Source organism: Hyperolius riggenbachi, chromosome 1 (genome assembly GCF_040937935.1).
Source record: "Hyperolius riggenbachi isolate aHypRig1 chromosome 1, aHypRig1.pri, whole genome shotgun sequence".
Classification (NCBI taxonomy): domain Eukaryota; kingdom Metazoa; phylum Chordata; class Amphibia; order Anura; family Hyperoliidae; genus Hyperolius; species Hyperolius riggenbachi.
Genome location: NC_090646.1, coordinates 651,453,954 through 651,476,453, shown reverse-complemented (window position 1 = coordinate 651,476,453; position 22,500 = coordinate 651,453,954). Strand labels below are relative to the sequence as shown.

At 48.5% G+C, this 22,500-nt stretch overlaps 1 protein-coding gene across 1 annotated transcript in view; it reads left to right on the top strand.

Annotated features, from left to right (window-relative positions):
* The window catches only part of UBE2R2 (ubiquitin conjugating enzyme E2 R2), a 74,349-nt gene that overhangs the window by 45,229 nt on the left and 6,620 nt on the right, over nucleotides 1-22,500 (top strand). The window contains exons 2-3 of the mRNA XM_068265089.1: nucleotides 15,055-15,141; nucleotides 18,980-19,077. Of these exons, the coding sequence (XP_068121190.1) occupies nucleotides 15,055-15,141; nucleotides 18,980-19,077 (185 nt within the window). The remainder of the gene's footprint in view (nucleotides 1-15,054; nucleotides 15,142-18,979; nucleotides 19,078-22,500) is intronic.

The following is a 22,500-nucleotide window of genomic DNA, read 5'->3' as shown; positions in this document are numbered from 1 at the left end:
GTGGGAACAGCCTGTAGGGTTGCAGCCAGTTTAGTGGCAGGAAGTGGGAACAGCCTGTAGACATGCAGCCAGTTTAGTGGCAGGAAGTGGGAACAGCCTGTAGGGTTGCAGCCAGTTTAGTGGCAGGAGGTGGGAACAGCCTGTAGACATGCAGCCAGTCTAGTGGCAGGAAGTGGGAACAGCCTGTAGACATGCAGCCAGTCTAGTGGCAGGAAGTGGGAACAGCCTGTAGACATGCAGCCAGTCTAGAGGCAGGAAGTGGGAACAGCCTGTAGACATGCAGCCAGTCTAGTGGCAGGAAGTGGGAATAGTCTGTAGTCTTGCAGGAAGTGGGAACATCCTGTTGGCTTGCAGCCCCCCCCCCCCCCCCCCATTTGCAGAAATTACTTTTCCTCTGTTATCGCTTAAGATTGGTTCACCATTGCTTTTTCTTTTTCTTTCTGTGATGTACCATTCCACTGATCATACATTTCCTCCCTGTGGACGTGCAGCCAGTCTAGTGGCAGGAAGTGGGAACGGCCTGTAGACATGCAGCCAGTCTAGTGGCAGGAATTGGGAACAGCCTGTAGGGTTGCAGCCAGTCTAGTGGCAGGAAGTGGGAACAGCCTGTAGACTTGCAGCCAGTCTAGTGGCAGGAGGTGGGAACAGCCTGTAGACTTGCAGCCAGTCTAGTGGCAGGAAGTGGGAACAGCCTGTAGACATGCAGCCAGTCTAGAGGCAGGAAGTGGGAACAGCCTGTAGACATGCAGCCAGTCTAGTGGCAGGAAGTGGGAATAGTCTGTAGTCTTGCAGGAAGTGGGAACATCCTGTCGGCTTGCAGCCAGTTTAGTAGCAGGAGGTGGGAACAGCCTGTAGACATGCAGCCAGTCTAGTGGCAGGAAGTAGGACCAGCCTTTAGACATGCAGCCAGTCTAGTGGCAGGAAGTGGGAACAGCCTGTAAGCTTGCAGCCAGTCTAGTGGCAGGAAGTGGGACCAGCCTGTAGACTTGCAGCCAGTCTAGTGGCAGGAAGTGGGAACAGCCTGTAGACTTGCAGCCAGTCTGGTGGCAGGAAGTGGGAACAGCCTGTAGACTTGCAGCCAGTCTGGTGGCAGGAAGTGGGAACAGCCTGTAGACTTGCAGCCAGTCTAGTGGCAGGAAGTGGGAACAGCCTTTAGACTTGCAGCCAGTCTAGTGGCAGGAAGTGGGAACAGCCTGTAGACTTGCAGCCAGTCTGGTGGCAGGAAGTGGGAACAGCCTGTAGACTTGCAGCCAGTCTGGTGGCAGGAAGTGGGAACAGCCTGTAGACTTGCAGCCAGTCTGGTGGCAGGAAGTGGGAACAGCCTGTAGACTTGCAGCCAGTCTGGTGGCAGGAAGTGGGAACAGCCTGTAGGCTTGCAGCCAGGAGTAGTTGCACCTTTAGGAAATTGCCACAGTGCCTTTTCTGACTGGGGGCAGGTATTTCAGCAATATATAGTTATATATGGCGAGTGGGTGAGCAAATACGTTTCAGTTTGTGATGCATTGCTAGTACAGTGTTCTCCCTAGAATTATGTTCCAGCCGGGTGGCATTAAAAAGTAGCCGGGTAGGGCACAACCAGGGGAATGCAGAGCCAGCGCTACTATGCTTACAGCATAGGAGGAGGTGAGCCGATGACAGCCGGGTGTTTCCCAAAATTAGTCTTTGTCAAGTAAGCATTGTCACCTATCCCATTCAAGGTGACAAGCCTAGTGCAGGTTTTGGTGTCCTAAAAATGGAAATACACAATGAGTTTTTTTCGGCAGATTTACCGGTCGATCGTTTTCCAGATTTATTTTCAATCAATTTCCATTCACTTCTATAAAAATCTATCAAAATCAGATCGGACCTGTTGGAAATTATCTTTAGAGCCATCTATCTGCCCAAAAAACCCCTCATGGTGTATTCCCAGCATAAGAAAGTATGTGGGACCTGTGTGAACGAGTTCCTATTATACTCTACACATTAATTTAGAGAGAACATGAAGCAAATCTCTTCCTTCGCTGTCCTCCTCAGTCCAATGCCTCCATCTATGGCCAGTTTTGGTGGAAAGCCTAGTATCCTCAGCATAATTTTTGAGTGGTGGGAGGAACTCCGGCCCCAACTCTCTCGCTTAGAGGCACAAGCCCCTCTTTTTGGAACCAAATCCTCCATCCCTCTTTGCTCCTCAATTGGACCTCTGTATAAATGCACTAATTAAAGCGTACCTAAACTCCCCATTATCTTTCTTATGAAAGGGGCTCTGTGTTTGTTGTCAACAAGTTTAATATTTGTCAGTGTGTCATATTCATCCTCCTACTTAAACCTAATCTAGGCAGCCTTCTGTCCTGAATCATGGACGTCATCAAAAAAAAAAAAAAAAATTAAATATATCACTAATATAGCAAGATATAGATTCCTATTAACCCTTTGCACTCTGAAGTTTTTGATTTGTGCGAGTCAAATACATATGGAGGGACCCTGCCCTGGAACGATGGACTGCAGGAGGCTCTTTAAAGCAGTGGCTGATAGTGTACTGGTTAAAGCGGACCTGAACTCAGAACTTCCTTTTTGCTCTAAAAGATAAGCAACAGCATAATAACCTTTAACCACCCTAGCGTTCTGGACGAGCTAGGCTCGTCCAGAGACGCCGGAGGTGACCGCTCAGGCCCCGCTGGGCTGATTTGAATAGTTTATTTTTTTTTTTTAAACACGCAGCAAGCACTTTGCTTGCTGCGTGCCTTACCCGTTCGCCGCCGCCCATCCGCCGCTACCCGCCGCGATACAAGGCACCCCCCCCCCCAGCCGAGACCCCGTGCGCTGCCTGGCCAATCAGTGCCAGGCAGCGCTGAGGGGTGGATCGGGTCTCCCTGTGACGTCACGACATCGCCGACGTCACGACGTGTCGCCATGGCGACGGGGGAAGCCCTTCAGGAAATCCCGTTCAGAACGGGATTTACGGACGGGCCATTGTGCCGGCGGCGACCGGAGGGGTGGGAGGGACGCCGCAGGGAGGGGGTATCGTGTAGCTAGCGCTAGGCTAGCTACATGAAAACTTAAAAAAAAAAGAAAATGTGCAAAAAACGTTCGGCCGCGGGAATCAGAACACGAGGCAAGTTAAAAGGAATCTGAAGCCTTTCTTAAAATAAAAAAAAAAAAATACTTAAGGAGAGGGAAGGCACTAGGTCCTAATGAGCCTTCCGATTCTCCTCCCAGTGTCCTCGCTCCCCTATTGGCAAACTGCTCCATCCGGGTTGGGGAGACTTCGTCAGTCTTCAGAAGCGCTCGGGCTTCTATGGCCTAAGGTGAGTTTTGTGGGAGCGTTTAAAAAGATATTGAAGTTTGGAGAGTGAGGGATGTGTTGTGGAAGGGCATTTCAGAGGAGAGGTGAAGCAAGTGAGAAATCTTGGTATATGTGAATGGGAAGAAGTATTCCTCCCTCTCTCTTATTTTCTTTCCTGTACAAATAGGCCCCCTTGCTTGGATGAAATGGCCCGGTAAGCTCTGGGATGTTCCTGAGAGTTGTATTGTTCAGTTGTCCCTGTGACGGTAGATTTGAGGACACCCTAGGCTAGGCGCGGTGTTTGTCCTCTGCGTACATTCAGTACATCCACAATGTACACAGCTCAGCACGTCAGCCTTTGTGGAATGCTGTTTAATGTAAAGGTTCACCAGCGTTCGTCTGATTTCTCTGTTACCGCACGGGTCATGTGAGGGCTGCTCTGCCGCGGCCTTGTCGCCAGCGCTGTACTTTCACAGCTATTTGTTTTTGTATCGGAACAACGTGAAATCTGTTTCTGCAGAGCTAATTGTCTCGCCAAACGCGTTGTGCTAAGAGAGGATTCCAAGGAGTGCCTGTTTATTAGGAGGCTGCCTGATTATATAAGGACATGTGAGCACTGTGTTCCCTGATGCAAGCAATCAGCCTGTTGCTGACGGACGCAGATCAAGGCAGCCACTACCAAGGAGACAAACTGCCCTGTTTGTGAGCCGTGCTTAAAGTGGACCTGTCACTGTACAGCCTCAAGCGTTTTTGGTAGTAACCTAGACACTGGAGGTGTATTTGGCTTTCAGGGTCAACAAACAGCCATTTTCCATATTCAACAGTGATGCATTGTGGGACTTCTCATTTGCTCTCTCCAAGCTAAATAATCCCAAATACCTTCTGCTTTAACCTCCTTACTGGTAACCACGAGCTAGACTCTGGGTGGAAAACCACAGCTCCGAGCGGTAACACTGAGCTACACTCGTGGTAGCCGCTGGGAGGTCTATGCCCTCTTCCTGTCCATGGAGGCTTTACATCTCCCTGGTGAGATCGCTGACTATTGTCATGCCGACAGCTGGCAATCTCACTATAGTGTTACAGCGCCACCCGGAGGACGGAGGGCGAACTGCAGCGCTGGCTTCCAGGGAGATGCGTAAATGCAGGGGCTGCTCCAGGCTCTCATGGTTTATATTTTTTTTCTTCCCTTGCTTTTAGGGTCTAAAATTGTACCACTTTTAGACCCTAAAATCAGGAAAGAATCCTACCGCCAGGAAGGTTAACGTGTACCTGAGAAAGGTGATTATAAAGAAAATATACATACCTGGGACTTCCTCCAGCCCCCTCGGACCTGATCGCTCCCACGCCATCCTCTTCTGCCTCTCCGTTCACCTGCAACTGGCCATGAAAAATGCTTCAGTCGGGGCCAGTCGGCGTAGGTGCAATCCGGCCAGGTGCGCACCGCTGTCTTGCTCCTGTTGCTGGGAGTATACAGCTCCCGTGCATTAGCACTGCTCAGGAGCAAAAGGTTTTTGGCAACATGAATGCTGCAGGAGCGGGCGTGTGGCTAGATGTTCAGACTACGCTGATTAGATATGCAGAATTCTCCTCCCACAGCATTCTGGTATACCAGGTATATATTTCTATTGGCTTTGGAACTCTCAGTAAACAAACATTACACAGAGCTGCACCTGCCAGAACTAAAGATAGTGATACATTTCATATTGTACACTGAATAATTTTTAATCTTGTAAAAAGAAATAAAAAAAAGTTAATTTCAGTACAGTTCGGGTGCTTGTACATTAGATGATGTATGGGCAGATTGAACAAATTGTGCCCCGTGCAGTGTACCTGTCTGTGTCCTCTGCTGGCTCCGCCCACATACATGCACCCCACAGGGCTGCCAGCTTAACATGGGGCGTGTGTATGTGACTGGAGTGTGGAGCCAGCAGTGGACACGGACAGTATACTGCATGCGGGAGTGGAGCCACATTTTGCATTAGCAGGGACAGCGCTGGGGGTTCCAGGCTGGAGGGGAGGACACAATGCTGAGGGCGTACCTGCAAGGCATCAGCATGAGGAGCAAGATGGCGAACACTCCTGAATCCAGCGCTGGAGACTTGGGCGCAGGCGACTTGGGCGCACCCGGCGCCACCGTAGGCCGTAATAGGAACTACGGCTATAGCAGGCACAGCGTGTAACTTCAGCGCCGTCAGAAGACTGTCCGGACTTGTGCGGCAGCAGGATCAGCCATGTACCGGCTGTGTCCTGCGCCAAAGTCTCCGGCGCCATTATCTCTCGTACGCGCAAGATGGAGGAGCTACTACAGATATAAATGTGAGTCTGTTCTATCCACTGCAATGTACAAGATGTAAATGTTATGTTCATCTAACTGTACACAGTGTAAAGACTACATATATTTACTGCCATTTTTATTGGGGCCGGAGGTAGTCTTTCAGAATCACTGAGGGTCCCTTTCTCATATATAGACCAGAAGAAGTGACATATGCAGTCTTGCTGGCGATGTATGTGCTCTGTTCCACATTTGCACTGGAATTGGTGACCCCTCATTTGCCCATCTTGATCACTGACCTGACAGCTACACTGAGCGTTTCAGGAACCGTGCTGCCTTGCGCAGAGGTCAGCCGTGCTTGCTGTGCGTTTCAGAAGCTGTGCTGCCTTGCGCAGAGGTCAGCAGTGTTTGCTGTGCGTTTCAGAAGCCGTGCAGCCTTGCGCAGAGGTCAGCCGTGTTTGCCTTGCGTTTCAGAAGCCGTGCTGCCTTGCGCAGAGGTTGGCCACGCTTGCTGTGCGTTTCAGAAAGCCGTGCAGCCTCGCACAGGTCAGCCGTGCTTGCTGTGCGTTTCAGAAGCCGTGCAGCCTCGCGCAGAGGTCAGCCGTGTTTGCCGTGCGTTTCAGAAGCCGTGCAGCCTCGTGCAGAGGTCAGCCACGTTTGCTGTGCGTTTCAGAAGCCGTACAGCCTCACGCAGATGTAAGCGGTGCTTGCTGTGTGTTTCAGAAGCCGTGCAGCCTCGCGCAGAGGTCAGCCGTGTTTGCTGTGCGTTTCAGAAGCCGTGTTGCCTCGCACAGAGGTCAGCAGTGTTTGCTGTGCATTTTAGAAGCCGTGCAGCCTGGCGCAGAGGTCAGCCGTGTTTGCCTTGTGTTTCAGAAGCCGTGCTGCCTTGCGCAGAGGTCAGCCGTGTTTGCCTTGTTTTTCAGAAGCCGTGCTGCCTTGCGCAGAGGTCAGCAGTGTTTGCCTTGCGTTTCAGAAGCTGTACAGCCTCGCGCAGAGGTCAGCCATGTTTGCTGTGCGTTTCAGAAGCCGTGCAGCCTCGCGCAGAGGTCAGCCGTGCTTGCTGTGCGTTTCAGAAGCTGTGCAGCCTCGCGCAGAGGTCAGCCACGCTTGCTGTGCGTTTCAGAAGCCGTGCAGCCTCGCACAGAGGTCAGCCGTGCTTGCTGTGCGTTTCAGAAGCTGTGCAGCCTCGCGCAGAGGTCAGCCGTGCTTGCTGTGCGTTTCAGAAGCTGTGCAGCCTCGCGCAGAGGTCAGCCGTGCTTGCTGTGCGTTTCAGAAGCTGTTCAGCCTCACGCAGAGGTCAGCCGTGCTTGCCGTGCAGCCTCGCGCAGAGGTCAGCAGTGTTTGCTGTGCGTTTCAGAAGCCGTGCAGCCTCGCGCAGAGATCAGCCGTGCAGCCTCGCGCAGAGGTCAGCCGTGCTTGCTGTGCGTTTCAGAAGCCGTGCAGCCTCGCGCAGAGATCAGCCGTGCAGCCTCGCGCCGAGGTCAGCCGTGTTTGCCGTGCGTTTCAGAAGCCGTGCAGCCTAGCACAGAGGTCAGCTGTTTGCCGTGCGTTTCAGAAGTCGCGCAGCCTCGCGCAGAGGTCAGCCTTGCTTGCTGTTCAGTCTTCTCTCTCGCTGAGCAGTGAATTCTCCTCGGCCCTGCGCTGGTCTGCTGGTGCCACAGGCTAGGCACAGACTCTTGCTGCAGCCTCCTGCTGAGCCCCCACTAATGAAGCAAACTTAAAAGTGATTTCCCTGTAATTGGTGCTAAGCGAATGTTTCTGCGCTCCCATGGCTAATGATTACTGGAAACGATCTGCAGTTCCTCAGCAGCAAGCAGGGCCCGGCCAGCTCACATCCTCCGTGGCAGCTGTAGCTACGTGATCCTCGGTGGCCATAGTAGATGGGCAGATGTCTGGCTGAGAACAAAGGCCAACAGGCTTCTGACAGCTTCACAAACCACCGCAGCTTGAGAAGCCCAGACGCCTGGTCGCAGCACATACATATCTATCGCTTCCCCCTCGAGCCCCCCAATCAAGCTGAAAGATCTGTTCCATAAAGAGAACTTTTCTATGTTGAAAGCTCTCATTGCCCCTCAGAATCATTTTTATGGAATAAGTCAAAATACAGATTGAGAGTTTTACAGCAGTCCTTCCTCTCTGCTCTAAAAGAGCATATCTATAAATCTGCAGTGTCTACTTCCTGCTTTCATGGAAGCAGACATATTAACAACCTGTGTTTACAAATTAGATGCTCTGTATTGGCAGAGGAGATTCCTTAGCTGACACAACTGAGAGATCAAATGACAGTGGTTATAAAGATAAGGGAGAATTAGACAGGTGAAACTCTCTCTAAATACGGGTGCATTTCTCTTTTTTCCTTCTGTCAAGAGCAAGAGTTCAGGTCCACTTTTAAAGGACATTTGAAGTGAGAGGAATACGGAGGCTGCCTTATTTATTTCCTTTTAAGCTATGCACATTGCCTGGCTGTCCTGCTGATCTCTTTGGCTGTGGTAGAGTGTGCATCACACACCTGTAACAAGGATGCAGTTTAATTTGTCAGATTTTTGTCAGAAACGTCTGATGTGCATGTTTGTTCAGGTTCTATGGCTTAAGGTGACCATACGCTAGATGATTTCAGGCATCGATCGTTTGGAAATCGATTCTCTCAAATCGATCGATTTATGGCCAATTTTGATCGATTTGATCTATCTGACGGAAAAGCTAGGTCGATCTGCTGCTGGCAGCAGATTGATGGCCCATACAGTTGAATTGGATCTAATGGTCCAATAATGCATTTCGATCGATTTTTCAATAGATTTCATTCTGAAATCTATTGGAAATATGTCCTTAGTATGTGGCACACATCAGATTCCTATCAGATTTTTGTCAGATGCCTGTCAAGTTGAATCTGTCTGATGGTCGAATCTGCTGCAAATCTATAAGTGTATGGCCACCTTTAGGGCCTGTTTCCACTAGTTTCTGCAGCACACACCCAAATTCCTATTAGGGTGCAAGGCATGGCTTAGCGATTCACCCACAATCAGCAAAGTACAGCAATACTCCTCAAAAGCGCCGGAGTGTCAGCCAGCCCTGAATCAAGGGTGAAGGTAACACACAACATTTACATCACGCTTTTCTCCTGTTGGACTCAAAGCACCAGAGCTGCAGCCACTAAGGGGGCGCTCTATAGGCAGTGGCAGTGTTAGGGAGACTTGCCAAAGGTCTCCTACTGAATAGGTGCTGCTGGCTTACTGAACAGGCAGAGCTGAGATTCGAACCCTGGTCCCCTGTGTCAGAGGCAGAGCCCTTAACCATTACACTATCCAGCCACCAGCTGAAAGTAGAAGCTTGTATGACCTACTTGACGGTTAGGGTGGTGAATTCAATGTCTGCAGTCCCACCACTGAGCAATGTGCAGGCATGCTGTATCTTCACACACAGATAGGAGTGACTGCAGCCCTCAGGAATAGCTCAGTCTTTCTATCAGCTCTTTGCTTATCTGCCTAGAAACGGCCTCATCATGACTGCTAGACCTGCAGGCTCTGGCCTATTACTTGCAAACATTCCTGTCAGCAGATGCTGCCTGATAAAGTTCTGGGATTCAAGTCACACACAGAGCCTGTTTATATTTATATCTCCCATGGAAGAAAGAGAAAAAAGATTTCAGATAACCTATATATGCACTTATGTCTATGCGTTTTTCAGACAGCCGTTTAGTCCATTTACACATAGCACTAACACCTCAACTGCGCCACTTTTAACGCGGACCTGAACTCAGACCTCTGCTCTAACATAACTGCATAATAATCAGTCTGTTAGGGCTCGTTCTCACTTGAGCGGGAATCGCGCGATTCCCGCTCACCGCAAACCACTACCGTTTTTTAAAAACCGCTAGCCCATGTAATACTATGGCAGTGTTCTCTGCGTTAATCGCAGGAAAATCACTCCCGCAAAACGCTAGCTGTAATCGCTAGCGTTTTGCGGTCTTAGCTGTGAATGGAGCCTAACAGCTGATACAAATTCTAAAATAAATCTGCACAGTTTCTACTTCCTGATTCATGGCAGCAGACCTATATTGTTTACAGCCTGTGCTTTCAAATGGGCTTATCTGCCATCTCTACCATAGGCAGTCATGTGACACAGGCGAGGATCAAATTACATCTTGAGATTAGACACAAATGAGCAGGAGTTGGCCTAAACTCTCAATCTATACAGGGTGCATTTCTCTGTTTTCCTTCTGGCCATTTAAAATACATACAGGGTGCATCCTATATTATAAAACCCGTGTGTCTCGGAGTCCCCTCCTGTCTGTGTCCGTGCTTTTGAGGTACCACGCATGTGTAGCATATGGGCAGCCATTGGGACAGTAGGGAGGATGGGGCCAGGGGGGTGTGTGTGTGCGCGCTTACATGTGGCGGCATTCATAGGGGAGGGGGGTTGTGAGTGAGGCCTAGAGCCAGTTATGTTAACAGGCTTAGATCTGCTAGTTTCTGTTGTTTTCCTTGTCTCCTGTGCAAGAGTTCAGGTCCACTTTAAGGGCTTGTTCACATCTAGGGCTTTTTTGGCCTTTTTTCAAGTGCTGGCGATTTCAGAATCGGACACAGAACGCCTGTGCAATGAATCTCGATGAGATGGTTCATATCAGCACGTTTCGTGCAGAGCGGTGCCTGTACGATTTTGGGCGATTTTGCTCTAATGGAAGGTATAGGGAGAGCGCTAAATGCTCACAAAATCGCTTTGTGTGGCGGTTGCATTTGCAATTTTAAGAATAAATACATTGTACTCTTTTCCATGTCAAGAGTGAAAAAAACTGAATAGCTCTACAAAAGCGCTTTGCACAAAATCGTAGCGCGCAGTGGAGCAACAGGAGGGGAAAAAAACAAGCAAAAAATCGAAAGTCGCTGCCGCCAGCAGTCTTTCGTTTTTTTAGATGTTAACCAAACAAAAATAAAAACGCAAGCCCCTGGAGGGGAAAGCCTTTGGATCCCAAAGAGGCTTCCTCTTTTCTCCTCAGCAGATAGTAGTATCCAGGGTTGGCTTCCCCCGGACACAAAGCGGAAATATTTACTATTGCCGCTGCGCACATGCACAGTAGCGTCTCCCCGCTTGTGCTCCAGTGGAAATGGGAGAGCCCGATCGGGTTCCCTCCACTGTGCAGGTGAAAACTGCTCGCACCTGCGCAGTAGAGCAGACCTGGACAGGCTTGACTATTTCTACTAGCGGATAGATTCTACTGGAAGGGGGCAGTGTTAGTTAGTGATGGGAATTCAGGCTCTTCTCAGAGAATCGGCTCATCTGAATCGGCTCCCATTAAAGAGCCGGCTCTTACGGCTCTGAATCGGCTCTTCATTAAATGTCACTAGACACCACTCAGAATCGGAGTAAAAGCCCCGCCCCCCTCTCCATGAGTGCTTATCTGACTGGGGCAATCCCTCCTGCTACTGCTCTGCTCCCCCCCCATACATCCGCCCCATACACTCCTACAAGCTGAAAGAGTAGGACTACATCATGCCTCAGCGCCCTTTATCACAGAGCAAAGCAGAGCTGTGTGGGGCGGTTGAGGCATCGGCCCTTTTAAAACTGAGAACCGGCTCTTGTCGTTCACAGCAAAGGCTCGTTCGCGAACGACCCATCACTAGTGTTAGTGCTGGATCCCCTCTGAGGAGGAAGGGGGAAGAGTTCCCCTGTGCGCACGGCATTGTGGTCCTTTCCTGCTCGCTGTTCTGTGTGCCATTGACTCTGGCCTTGTCCTCTTGGTCTTAGCTAGGCGAGTGCTGACAAGGCTGCAGCAATTAATAGCCTGGCAGGTCGCCCGGCGTTGGAGCGCACAGCCTGTTGCTGCATCCTCTCCATATTCTGCCTTCTCAGTGCATGATTAACCTGTTTACTGCCGGCCCTACCTTCCTCTGTACACCTCATATTTATGGCTGATTCGCTGCCTGTGGTGAGTTACCTCAGTGTGTCTCACTCACTTCCTGTCACGGTAAAGAAACGAACGCCTCCCCCGCTGGCTCTATGAGGCCTCCTCAGGCCTTCTGCCTTTCACAACTCCCACCTGTGTGTGATACTCACTGCCTCACATGGCTGCCTCTTCAGAGGGCTGTCACTCACTCACCCCAGAGGCTTTCCTTTGTGAGAGATCATCTCTTATGAAAGATATTCAGAGGATGGCTTGCATTTTGTAGTTGTATAGTATATGTTAAACCCCTTTCCATCTTCATATATTTTAACAAATCATCTCTTTTAATCTCTTAAAGTGGATCCGAGATTAACTTTTACTCATTGCATAATTGTGTTCCTTTCCTATTGTTTATAGGGCACTCCTCAAGCCAAATGCTTTTTTGTTTTTAATACTCTAATTCCCTATAAACTAAACAAGCCTCGCCTGCAATGTTTCAGAGAGCCTTGGCATTTTCAAACAGTAGCCGGGGCTCATGGGAGCTCAGTCTGGGCAGGAGGGGGAGGTATTACTAGCCAGAGATTTCAGAGGCAGAGAGGAGGAGGATGGGATTAGGTTTTTTTTTTTTTTTTACAGGCTGAGTGCTGAAGATACAGATAAGCTTGCTTGTGTGTAATGTTTACAAAAAACATGGCTGCTGTCATTGTATCACAGGAAGAAATGATCATATTCTATTGAAGCTGTTTGCAGCTAGATTTGCTGTGTAAACTATCTAAACTTTATATAAGCTATATAGACAAGTTCCTTGTTATAGTTTAGTTTTTCATCTCGGATCAGTTTGTCACCATAAAAATCAGATTTCAACAGCAACTGGACTGAGCGTATTAAGTGATAAAGATGCTAATCCTGCATTCAAAACTTGCAAAACGGTTTCTGCTGTTATGGTTTGGAGTTATCACATACCTTAGGAGCACTGGCCCTTTAATTGCCATTGCCAAACAGTTGCATGTTGGGGGGTCTTTTTATCTAGAATATATTCCCCCTCTTCCCTTTAGTTCCCCCTGCTTCTAATGAAGTAAGACTCTGTGCACTTCCTAGTATAGAGCTCAGTGGGAGTGTCTGAAGACTGTAGGAGGAGGGCGGTTAATGAATACATAGTTAGCAAGAAGAGAAAAAAGAGTGAGGGAGGAAATTTCAGGATTGGCTTCATTCAAAGCTAACCAAGATGGAAACTGTCTGGAATAGGATTCTCTGCTTTTCCCTTTATAAAATTCATAGGAATCATAACGTGGACAGTGCAATGCATCTGTTATGTAAGTAGAACTACTCTTTATCTACTTACTTATGTTTTTTTATTTCTAGATTAGCAAGGGTGTCACTTGTTCTTTAAAGGGGACCTGAAATCAGAATGTCTCTGCTCTAAAAGATGAGCAACAGATTAATGACCTTTAAGCTGGCCATACACTGGCCCGATTTGCCGCCGATTCAACAGCAGATTCAATCACTGGGATCGAATCTGCTGCCAATCGTTCACGCTAAACGCACCCGCCGATCCGATTTCCTCCCGAAATCGGATCGCGCCGTGCGGGTTACTTCCGTCGATCGCCCGCAGGTAGGGAGCGCGTCGCTAGCGGCGGCCGATCCGATAGTTATACATTACCTGACGCTAGCTCCCGGGCATCTTCTCCGCATCTTCTCCACGCTGCACCGCTCTTGCTTCCATCCCAGCGTACATTAACTTCCTGTGTCACTTCAGTGACCAGGAAGTTCAAATAGAGGGCGCTCTATTTGAACTTCCTGGTCACGAAGTGACACGGTGTACGCTGGGATGTGGTGCGGGGTGCAGCGCGGAGAAGAGGACCCGGAGCCAGCTTCAGGTAATGTATGCAGGGGGGGGGGGGGAGAGACAGGCAGCAGCGGCGGCTCCACAGATTGTGATCGGTTTCAGGCTGAAATCGATTCACAATCTGTTTGCAGTAAAGGCAGCCATACGATCCCTCTCTGATCAGATTCGATCAGATAGGGATCTGTCAGCTGGTCGATCTAATGGCAAATCGACCAGTGTATGGCTACCTTTACAGAAAAACATTTCTTTGTTACAGCTGATACAAATCCTGCCATAAATCCAGTGTCTACTTCCTGCTTTCAAGGAAGCAGACATAAGGTTAACATCCTGTGTTTACAAATTTGCTCTCTGCCATGGCAGTCAGCTGACCCTGCTGAAAGGTCAAATTACACTTGTGATTAGTCACAGATTGGAGGGGGGGAGTAAGATGGGCTAAACTCTAAATACATGCAAGGTGCATTTCTCTGTGTTCCTTCTGTCCTGTGCAAGAGTTCACGTCCACTTTAAAGAGTACATGAGGCGAACCTTGAGTAAGATACTTACTGAAGAAGAGGGACTATCCTTCAGTCATAAGCTGTTCTCTGCCAGGAAAGAGTTTTATGGCTCTAATTCCTTATCTGTGAGGCTTGCGCTATAGCATTTGTGGGCATTAGTGGCTGCTGTGGGAATAAAGGCATTAGTGGATGCTCTCTTGAGACAATAGAAAAAACGCGGTGTACAAGTAAGGGAACCTGACATATTGATTTATATTTCCTTTAAATCATTGCATATTGCCTGGCTGTCCTGATCCTCTGCCTCTAATGGTTTTTAAAGTGAACCAGAGACGATGCACCCTCATGTATTTTACCGCATATCAGTGGGAACATTAGAGAAATCGCCTACCCTGCTCTGTTTCATTCTTCACTGCAAAACCTGCTTGTTATCAGCCCTGATAAAATCCTCGACTGAGCATTCAGTCTGGCGTTGCTCAGGAATCATTATAGCTTAGTCTGTCTTCTCTGATGTATTTTTAAGCCCAAGCCTGCCCCCTTGTGGCTCTATGACTCAGCTATAATGATTCCTGAGCAAAGCCAAACTGAATGCTCAGTCAGGGATTTTATCAGGGCTGATAAGAAGCAGGCTGAGCAGTAAAGGATGAAACAGAGAGCAGGGTAGGTGATTTCTCTAATGTTCCCACTGATATTTTATGGTAAAATACATGAGGGTGCTTTGTCTCTGGTTCACTTTAAGGCCTGTACACCCAATTGATGTTGCCTGATGGGAATAAAGACCCAACCCCTCAAGTGACAATGCTGTACAGAGGCATGGTTAGCTTACATGCTGAGTACTCATTCTGGGATGTCAGAGCGGTGCTGAGGCAGGGGCAAGAACAGTGCTATCGCCTTATGGACCGCTGCCTGAGTAGTGATCAGGAGCTGCTGTACACACGCCAGATTACCTGCTGAGGCTGTTACTGGTCACCTCAGTCGACTTTAATTTAGTGTGTGCATGGGGCGTTAGTCTGACTTGGAACAAGCATGCAGATCAGATGTTTCTGACAAGATCAGCCGCATGCTGGTTCCAGGTGTGTCATTTAGACCCTACTGTAGTCAAATAGATCAGAAGGACAGCCATGCAACTTGCATTGTTTAAAAGGAAATAAATATGGCAGCCAGCATTTGTCTTTCACCTTGGGTTCTTTTTAATTGTAGAAATTTTTATTTTAATTTTTTTTTTAAAGTAGCAACGATCAATGAAATGCTGTATTTCTTTTTACGCTGTCATTGTGTAAAGTAAAACTCATCGCTTCTCTTTTTCAGGCTCATATAAAGTTTCCCATAGATTATCCATATTCTCCGCCTACGTTCCGTTTCCTGACGAAAATGTGGCACCCCAATATTTATGAGGTAAGAAATCTGAAGTGATGAGAAGAAAAATCATTGTTTTCAAAGTCCCTCAGAAAGCTGAAAGTCCAGAGAAGCTTCCTACAGACGTTCGGCGTATGTCACACTATCTAGCCGCCCAGGCTCTATTACTTGTTCAGTAAAGATGGAATAGAACACTTTCCAGTTCAACGCTGGCCTCTTTATCAAGGCTGAACAGAAAGCAATCCCTCTCGCCAGTCCACCAACTGAAATATTCCTTCATTGTAATGCATAAGAAGTGATGCGATGTATCGCAACGCAGGTGTCCTGTTCCACTGCGTGCATTGTGTGCGGAGTGATCCAAAAATCTGCAGCATGCTGCAGATTCTCACACAAATGCATCTGCCTGCCGTCCCCTCCATACACTTCTGCATCGGGAGATGCAGAAATGATGCGGACGCCAGCTGAAGTGATGCGTAGCTGCATAGCCTCACTTTCGCTAATGGAAAAGGGCTCTTAAAGGATACCAGATGAAAAAATAGTAACACAAATGCATTATGCCTAAAAGCCCCCCCACCAGGACCCTCTTCCGGGTCGTCTGCGTCAGGCTTTACTGCGCAGGTACTGGCTGGGCTGCGAGTGTTCCGGTAATGCTCTGTGCATGACGTAGTGACATCATACACATGAGCAGAGTGCTCCCGGGCATGGGGGAACTGTAGGACAAGAGCAGCCCAGCCAGTGCCTGCACAGCAAAGGCAGACTCCGGTGACTCACAAGAGGGTGTTGGGGGCAGAGTGGCTCCCCCAGGACCGCCTAATGCTAATCGGCGTTAAGTCGCGGGGGGGATTAGCGGGGATCGTGCACGTCGATGCGCGTGCATCCCCGCTTTAATCACGGAGCTCTGCTCTGCAAACAGCCTGCCAGCACGTGATTGTGGCTAGCAGGCTGTTAGAAAAAGAAAAATGTTTTTTTTTTTCCTTTTATACAGCGCTGCGGTCTATGCACAGCACTGTAAGGGGACAGCTTAGTGACAAAGCTGTTCCCTCGAGTTGCCCACAATGTGATCCCGTCTCATAGGATGATGTCTGAGAGAACACTGATTGGATCTCAGGGGGAGGGATGTAGAAAAAAGAGAAATGTATTAAAAAATACTTTATAAATTAATAAAAAAAAAAGGAAACATCCCAGCAGCAATCAGATGCCACCAACAGAAAGCTCTATTGGTGGGCAGAAAAGGGGGCAAGATTCAATTGTGTGCTAAGTCATATGTCCCTGCAGCAAGCTGTTAAAGCTGCAGAGCACTGAATTGTAAAAAAAAAAAATAGCCTGGTCACTAGGGGGGTGTAAGCCTGTGGTCCTCAAGTTGTTAAAGGATACCTCGGCTCTCATAAATTTTCTTCAGTCTCCCTCCATTATCTTGTAAAGACCCCTCAGAGCTACTGGCGGTTTGGCCAGGGTTGGTGAGCAGTGCGCAGGCGCTGCCCGGCAACGCATGTCCTCTATCGTGACTACGTAGTGCGCATGTGCAGAGCGCTCCCGGCCACAGGTGCACAATGAAGGGCGGAGATTGCTGGGCAGCGTCTGCTCACTGCTCACCAACCCTGGCCATTCCGGAAGTGGCTCACAGGGGGCCTTTAGAAGAGAGTGGGGTGGAGGAGCCGTGGGCATGAGGACTGCTTGCTACACATGCCTGGTACCCCTTTCACAAATGTATGAGTACGAAGGTATCCTTTTAAAGAGGAACTGTAATGAATAAAATCACAAATGTTTTACAATATTACTTTATCAAATATTTAGTCAGTGTTTTTCCCATTGTAAGTTAAAGCGTGAACTGAGTATTGCCGACTGACCGATGAATGCTGGACAATGGTCACAAATGTGACAATATTAGTGACACTTACCTGGGAGAAGATCCGAATAATCTATTGCAGGAGAAAGTGTAGGTCAGGAGGATGAGGCGCTCCACATGTGGGGTGGTCCGTATGACCACTTCGTCTGGAGCCACGGTTCCTGATGAAGTGGTACCACGCCACATTCATAGGCCAGTCTGCCATACTCTGTTCCTTTTTTAATTTACCGGTATGATTGTTTGTAGAGCATCATTTTTTTTCTATCGCACTGGTCTGTGGTATTGCATTGCACTCTTTGAGTGTTAACCTATTCTAAATAGTCACAGGACCCAGGTCTTAGAGGGGATCTTCAGCCTAAACAAACATACTGTCATTAAGTTACATTAGTTATGTTAATTAAAATAGATAGGTAATCTCTTACCCACCCTGTTTTAAAAGTACAGGCAAATGTTTGTGATTTTATGGAGGCAACCATATTTTTCATGGGGGCAGCCATCTTTTTGGTTGAAAGGAGGTGACTGGGAGCATGAGACACAGTTTCAACTGTCCTATGTCCTGATCACCCCTCCCAGCTGGGCACACTAGGCAACGAGAACATCAGAAATCCCATCATGCTTTGCACAGCATCAGGGGAAAAATGCCTGGGCAGTTTTCTTCTGTGCAGCTAAAAATGAGGTTTGGGTAAGAAAAAAAAAGTTCTGATGATGTGAAACTGTTAAAGAAACCCCAAGCCTTTTCAGTGCTGCTGATTTTTTTTTTTTTTGTCTGGAGGTTCACTTTAATTTGGATCTTGCTGATCCAATTTTTGGATTTCTTTTCTGCTCACAGGTTCACATAGGGATTGAGGGTACTGGTCATGCTCCATTTCTGCCATACGGCATGGAGGCGACCCTTTGTGTAACTATTTTAATTGTTTTTGTCGTGGTTTGGCATGTAACTGACTTTTTCTTAAAACACACACTCTTACTCTCTCTCACACACACTCTTACTCTCTCACACACACTCTTACTCTCTCACACACACTCTTACTCTCTCTCTCACACACACTCTTACTCTCTCTCTCACACACACTCTTACTCTCTCTCTCACACACACACTCTTACTCTCTCACACACACTCTTACTCTCTCTCTCTCACACACACTCTTACTCTCTCTCTCTCACACACACTCTTACTCTCTCTCTCTCACACACACTCTTACTCTCTCTCTCACACACACTCTTACTCTCTCTCACACACACTCTTACTCTCTCACACACACACACTCTTACTCTCTCACACACACACACTCTTACTCTCTCACACACACACACACTCTTACTCTCTCACACACACACACTCTTACTCTCACACACACACACTCTTACTCTCTCACACACACACACTCTTACTCTCACACACACACACTCTTACTCTCACACACACACACTCTTACTCTCACACACACACACTCTTACTCTCACACACACACACTCTTACTCTCTCTCACACACACTCTTACTCTCTCTCACACACACTCTCACACTCTTACTCACTCTCACACACACTCTCACACTCTTACTCTCTCTCACACACACTCTCACACTCTTACTCTCTCTCACACACACTCTCTCTCTCTCTCTCTCTCACACTCTCTCTCTCTCTCTCTCTCTCACACTCTCTCTCTCTCACACTCTCTCTCTCTCTCTCTCTCTCTCTCTCTCACACACTCTCTCTCTCTCTCACTCTCTCTCACACTCACACGCTCGCTCGCTCTCTCTCACTAATAAAATGTTAAATTACTTCATTTCCCTTAACAAAATAAAAAAATTTAATCATGTATTGTATGGCCACCTTTAGTTTAGGGTTTAGTTGGGCTTGGGAGTGGTATGGATAGCAGGAACTGTAATGCCAGATTTCACCAGCAGGTGGCACTGCAGTTGAATTTCTAAGCTGAGCTCTAGAATTGCACCATAGAATTTGCATTCCTGTGGGGAGTTACCTTTATGGCTTCTGAATTCTGTCTTCTCTTTTCCTCCTGTTCCTTCCAGAACGGTGATGTTTGTATCTCCATCCTTCACCCGCCTGTAGACGATCCACAGAGCGGAGAGCTGCCTTCGGAGAGGTGGAACCCCACACAGAATGTCAGGTGAGCCGAGCTGCCATCACTATCCTGCTATTCTATGTATAGCAAGCCCCGCCCTCAGCTGGCCCATCTGCTGGGATTTCCAGAGGGTTTCTCACACAACCTATTGCTCTTCAGCCACTGCATCCTTCAGTCTGCTTATCTGCATTTATGATGAGGGGCGTAACCATAGCTCCCACATTCCCTATCATCGGGGGAGGGGGGGGCAGGTCCTCCCCTCCCCTGCAAAGGGTTTGTGGGATCCATCGCAGTAAGTGAGCCGCACATCTGTGCAGTCTGCGATAATCCCGGGCAGGCGGATGCGTTCCCCATATAGCCTGTGGTGGTAACGCCTCTGCCCTGGGCTACAGCCAGACCTTTGGAGGGGACACTACACTGTCTGCTCCCGTTAAACCGGCACAAGTGGGGACCGAGCCTAAAACACTGTCATTCGACTGAGACAATAAAAACATTAAACTTGCATTTTTTTTTTAGGTTTTAACCTCCCTGGCAGTAATCCCGACTGTAGTCCTGGTTAGCCGCCGGGAGCTCTATGCAGAGTATAGTCCGCAGCGGGGGTTTTTTACTCCCCTCCCGGGGGATCCAAACGTCGGTAGCCGTTCTCCTTCCTGTCCTCCGAGGCTCTGAATCTCTCTGGTGAGATCAGTCATCGATCTCACTACAGAGTTTCAGTGCCACGCAGAGGACGGAGGGAAAATTGCAGCGCTGGAGCCCAGGGAGGTGAGTGAGAGCAGGGCTGCTGCAGAGACTGACGGGACATGATGTTTTTTTCCCGATTTGTAGGGTCTGAAACTTTTTTAAAAGACCCTAAAATCCAGGAATAATCATAAAGCCAGGGGGGGGGGTTAAACACAAAATGAACTTGGACGGGACATTCCTATTTATGAGTACAGATATAATGGTTTATCTCAGCAGTTTATCATCAGTTCAGGTTTGCTTTAGGGCTTTGCTGGTTCTGCTAGTGAGCAGACATTGCACCAGCAAGGCTGAGGTCCGTCCCTGCATCACACTGATTCACAGCCAGCTATATCTCCATAGGAACCACTGATTCAGTAGGCCAGCTGCTCTCAGATCTTGGCAGTTTCCAGCTAAGCGTCCTCCTGGGGAGAAGTGGTCGATTCCCTTCCTATATATATATATATAGACCATCTCCTGGCCATGATGACATTGAGATCCACAGGAGCCATCCCGGGACCTGCACTGCTGTCAGGGTAACACGTGGCTGTAGTACTCCTGACTACCGTTACTCCCAGGGACCCTAAACTGCACTTAAAGCGGACCTGAACTCAGAATGTCCTCTCTGCTCTAAAAAAAAAAGCAACAGCATAATAGCCTTTAAAGAAAAACATGTCTTGGTTACAGCTAATACAAATCCTGCAATAAATCTTCAGCCTACTTTATGCTTTCATGGAAGCAGACAAAGAATTAACTTCCTGTGCTTACAAATTAGCTGCTCTGCTGACAGCCAGCTGACACAGCTGAGAGATCAAATTACAGTTGTGATTAGTCACAGTTGAGGGGGAATTAGTCAGGCTAAACTCTAAATACATACAGGGTGCATTTCTCTATGTTTTCCTTCTTTTCTGTGCAAGAGTTCAGGTCTGCTTTAAAGATCACCTTACAGCCGGGTCTGGGAAGCAGCTGGATTGGCGTTTCCCTATCATTGCTGTTACCACTGCAGTTGTAGCGCAAGATTTCACATCCCCAGATGCAAATACTTCTAGGTTATAGATTTAACTACTTTTGGACTGCAAAGATTGAAATCTACGACCTGTTTTGATGGCTGTCTGGCTGACAGGGCGTAGATTTCAATCAACCGACTCTGTGCGTTCTCGCCGCTTTCGTTGCCCCCGACCCTGTCTATCAACATAAGGTGCTCCCATTGGCTTACATTGATAGACAGGGTCAGGAGCCAATGAAAGCGGCTGCTGATTGGCTCACAGGAACTCTACCGTCATAGAGATGGCAGAGTGGGCGGCCCAGGTTCCCGACGTGCGGCGGGTGCGGTGGGTATGTGCGGCGTTTCATTGGGATTCCGCTGTTTCTTGTACCAGCACTCTCTGGTCCTTAAGGGGGCAGAGACCGCTGGTACTTAAAGTGAATGTTTACCGTTTCAAAAAAGAAAGTCAGATACTCACCTAAGGAGAGGGAAGGCTCGGTCCTAATGAGCCTTCCCTCTCCTCTCCCGGTGCCCGGTCCCGCGCAGGATCCCCCGTGGCAGTATTCGACCAGTTCGGTCAAATACTGCCACTTCCGCATGCCGAAGGGAGCTTTCGGAAGCCTTCGGGAGCACTCGGGCTCCCGAGGACGGGGCCGCTCCATACTACACATGCGCGAGTGTCCTCTATGACGCGCTCGCGCGTACGTAGTATGGAGCGGCCTGTCTTCGGAAGCCCGAGTGCTCCCGAAGACCTCCGAAGTCCCTGCGGCGACGGACGCGAACAGGGGAGCCAGCGCAGCACCGAGGGCACCGGGAGAGGAGAGGGAAGGCTCATTAGGACCGAGCCTTCCCTCTCCTTAGGTGAGTATCTGACTTTTTTTTTTTTATTAGCGGTACCCATTGGCTTTAAAGCGGATCCGAGATGAAAAACTAACTATAACAAGTAACTTGTCTATATATCATCTAAAGTTTAGATAGTTTACACAACAAATCTAACTGCACACAGCTTTAATAGAATGATTGTCTTCCTGTGATACAATGACAGCAGCCAAGTTGTTTGTAAACATTACACAGAGGTAGGCTTATTTGCATCTTCAGCACTCAGACTGTGAAAAAAAACGAATCCCCCCTCCTCCCTCCTGCCTCTGAAATCTCTGGCTAGTAATACCTCCCCTTCCTCCTGCCAAGACTGAGCTCCCATGAGCCCTTGCTACTGTCTGATAGTGCCTTGGCTCTCTGAAAACCTGTGGGCGAGGCTTGTTTAGTTTATAAGGCATTAGAGTATTAAAACAAAACAAAAGTATTTGGCTTGAGTTTGAGGAATGCCCTATAAACAATAGGAAAGGAACACAGTTATGCAATGAGTAAAAGTTCATCTCGGATCCACTTTAAGTGGTTAAAGTGCACGTGAAGGGAAGGTGAGGGATGGGAGAGGTCTCCGATGAGTTAGATAAAAGCAGCCATGGCCAGTGGTGGGCTTTTGAGTAGTTTACTACTCAAATTCGGAATTCAAATCAAGTCTAATGACTTCACGTGTGACCTCAGGGAACGGGGAATTAACTTACCCAGAAGTCTTCGGGCCGTCTGCGTTCCTTTACGTGTCATAGGCATAATGAAAGCCGCACTATGTCAAGGAGGCCATGTGCGCTCCCGCGGCCGTTCGCTCCCGGCCGCGGATCGTTAGCCCAGGAAACAATGAATCGGGCCATGGTGCCCGATCACTGATTCCTCTCCCCGCAGAAAAAGCGACCGCTTCTCTCGGAAGC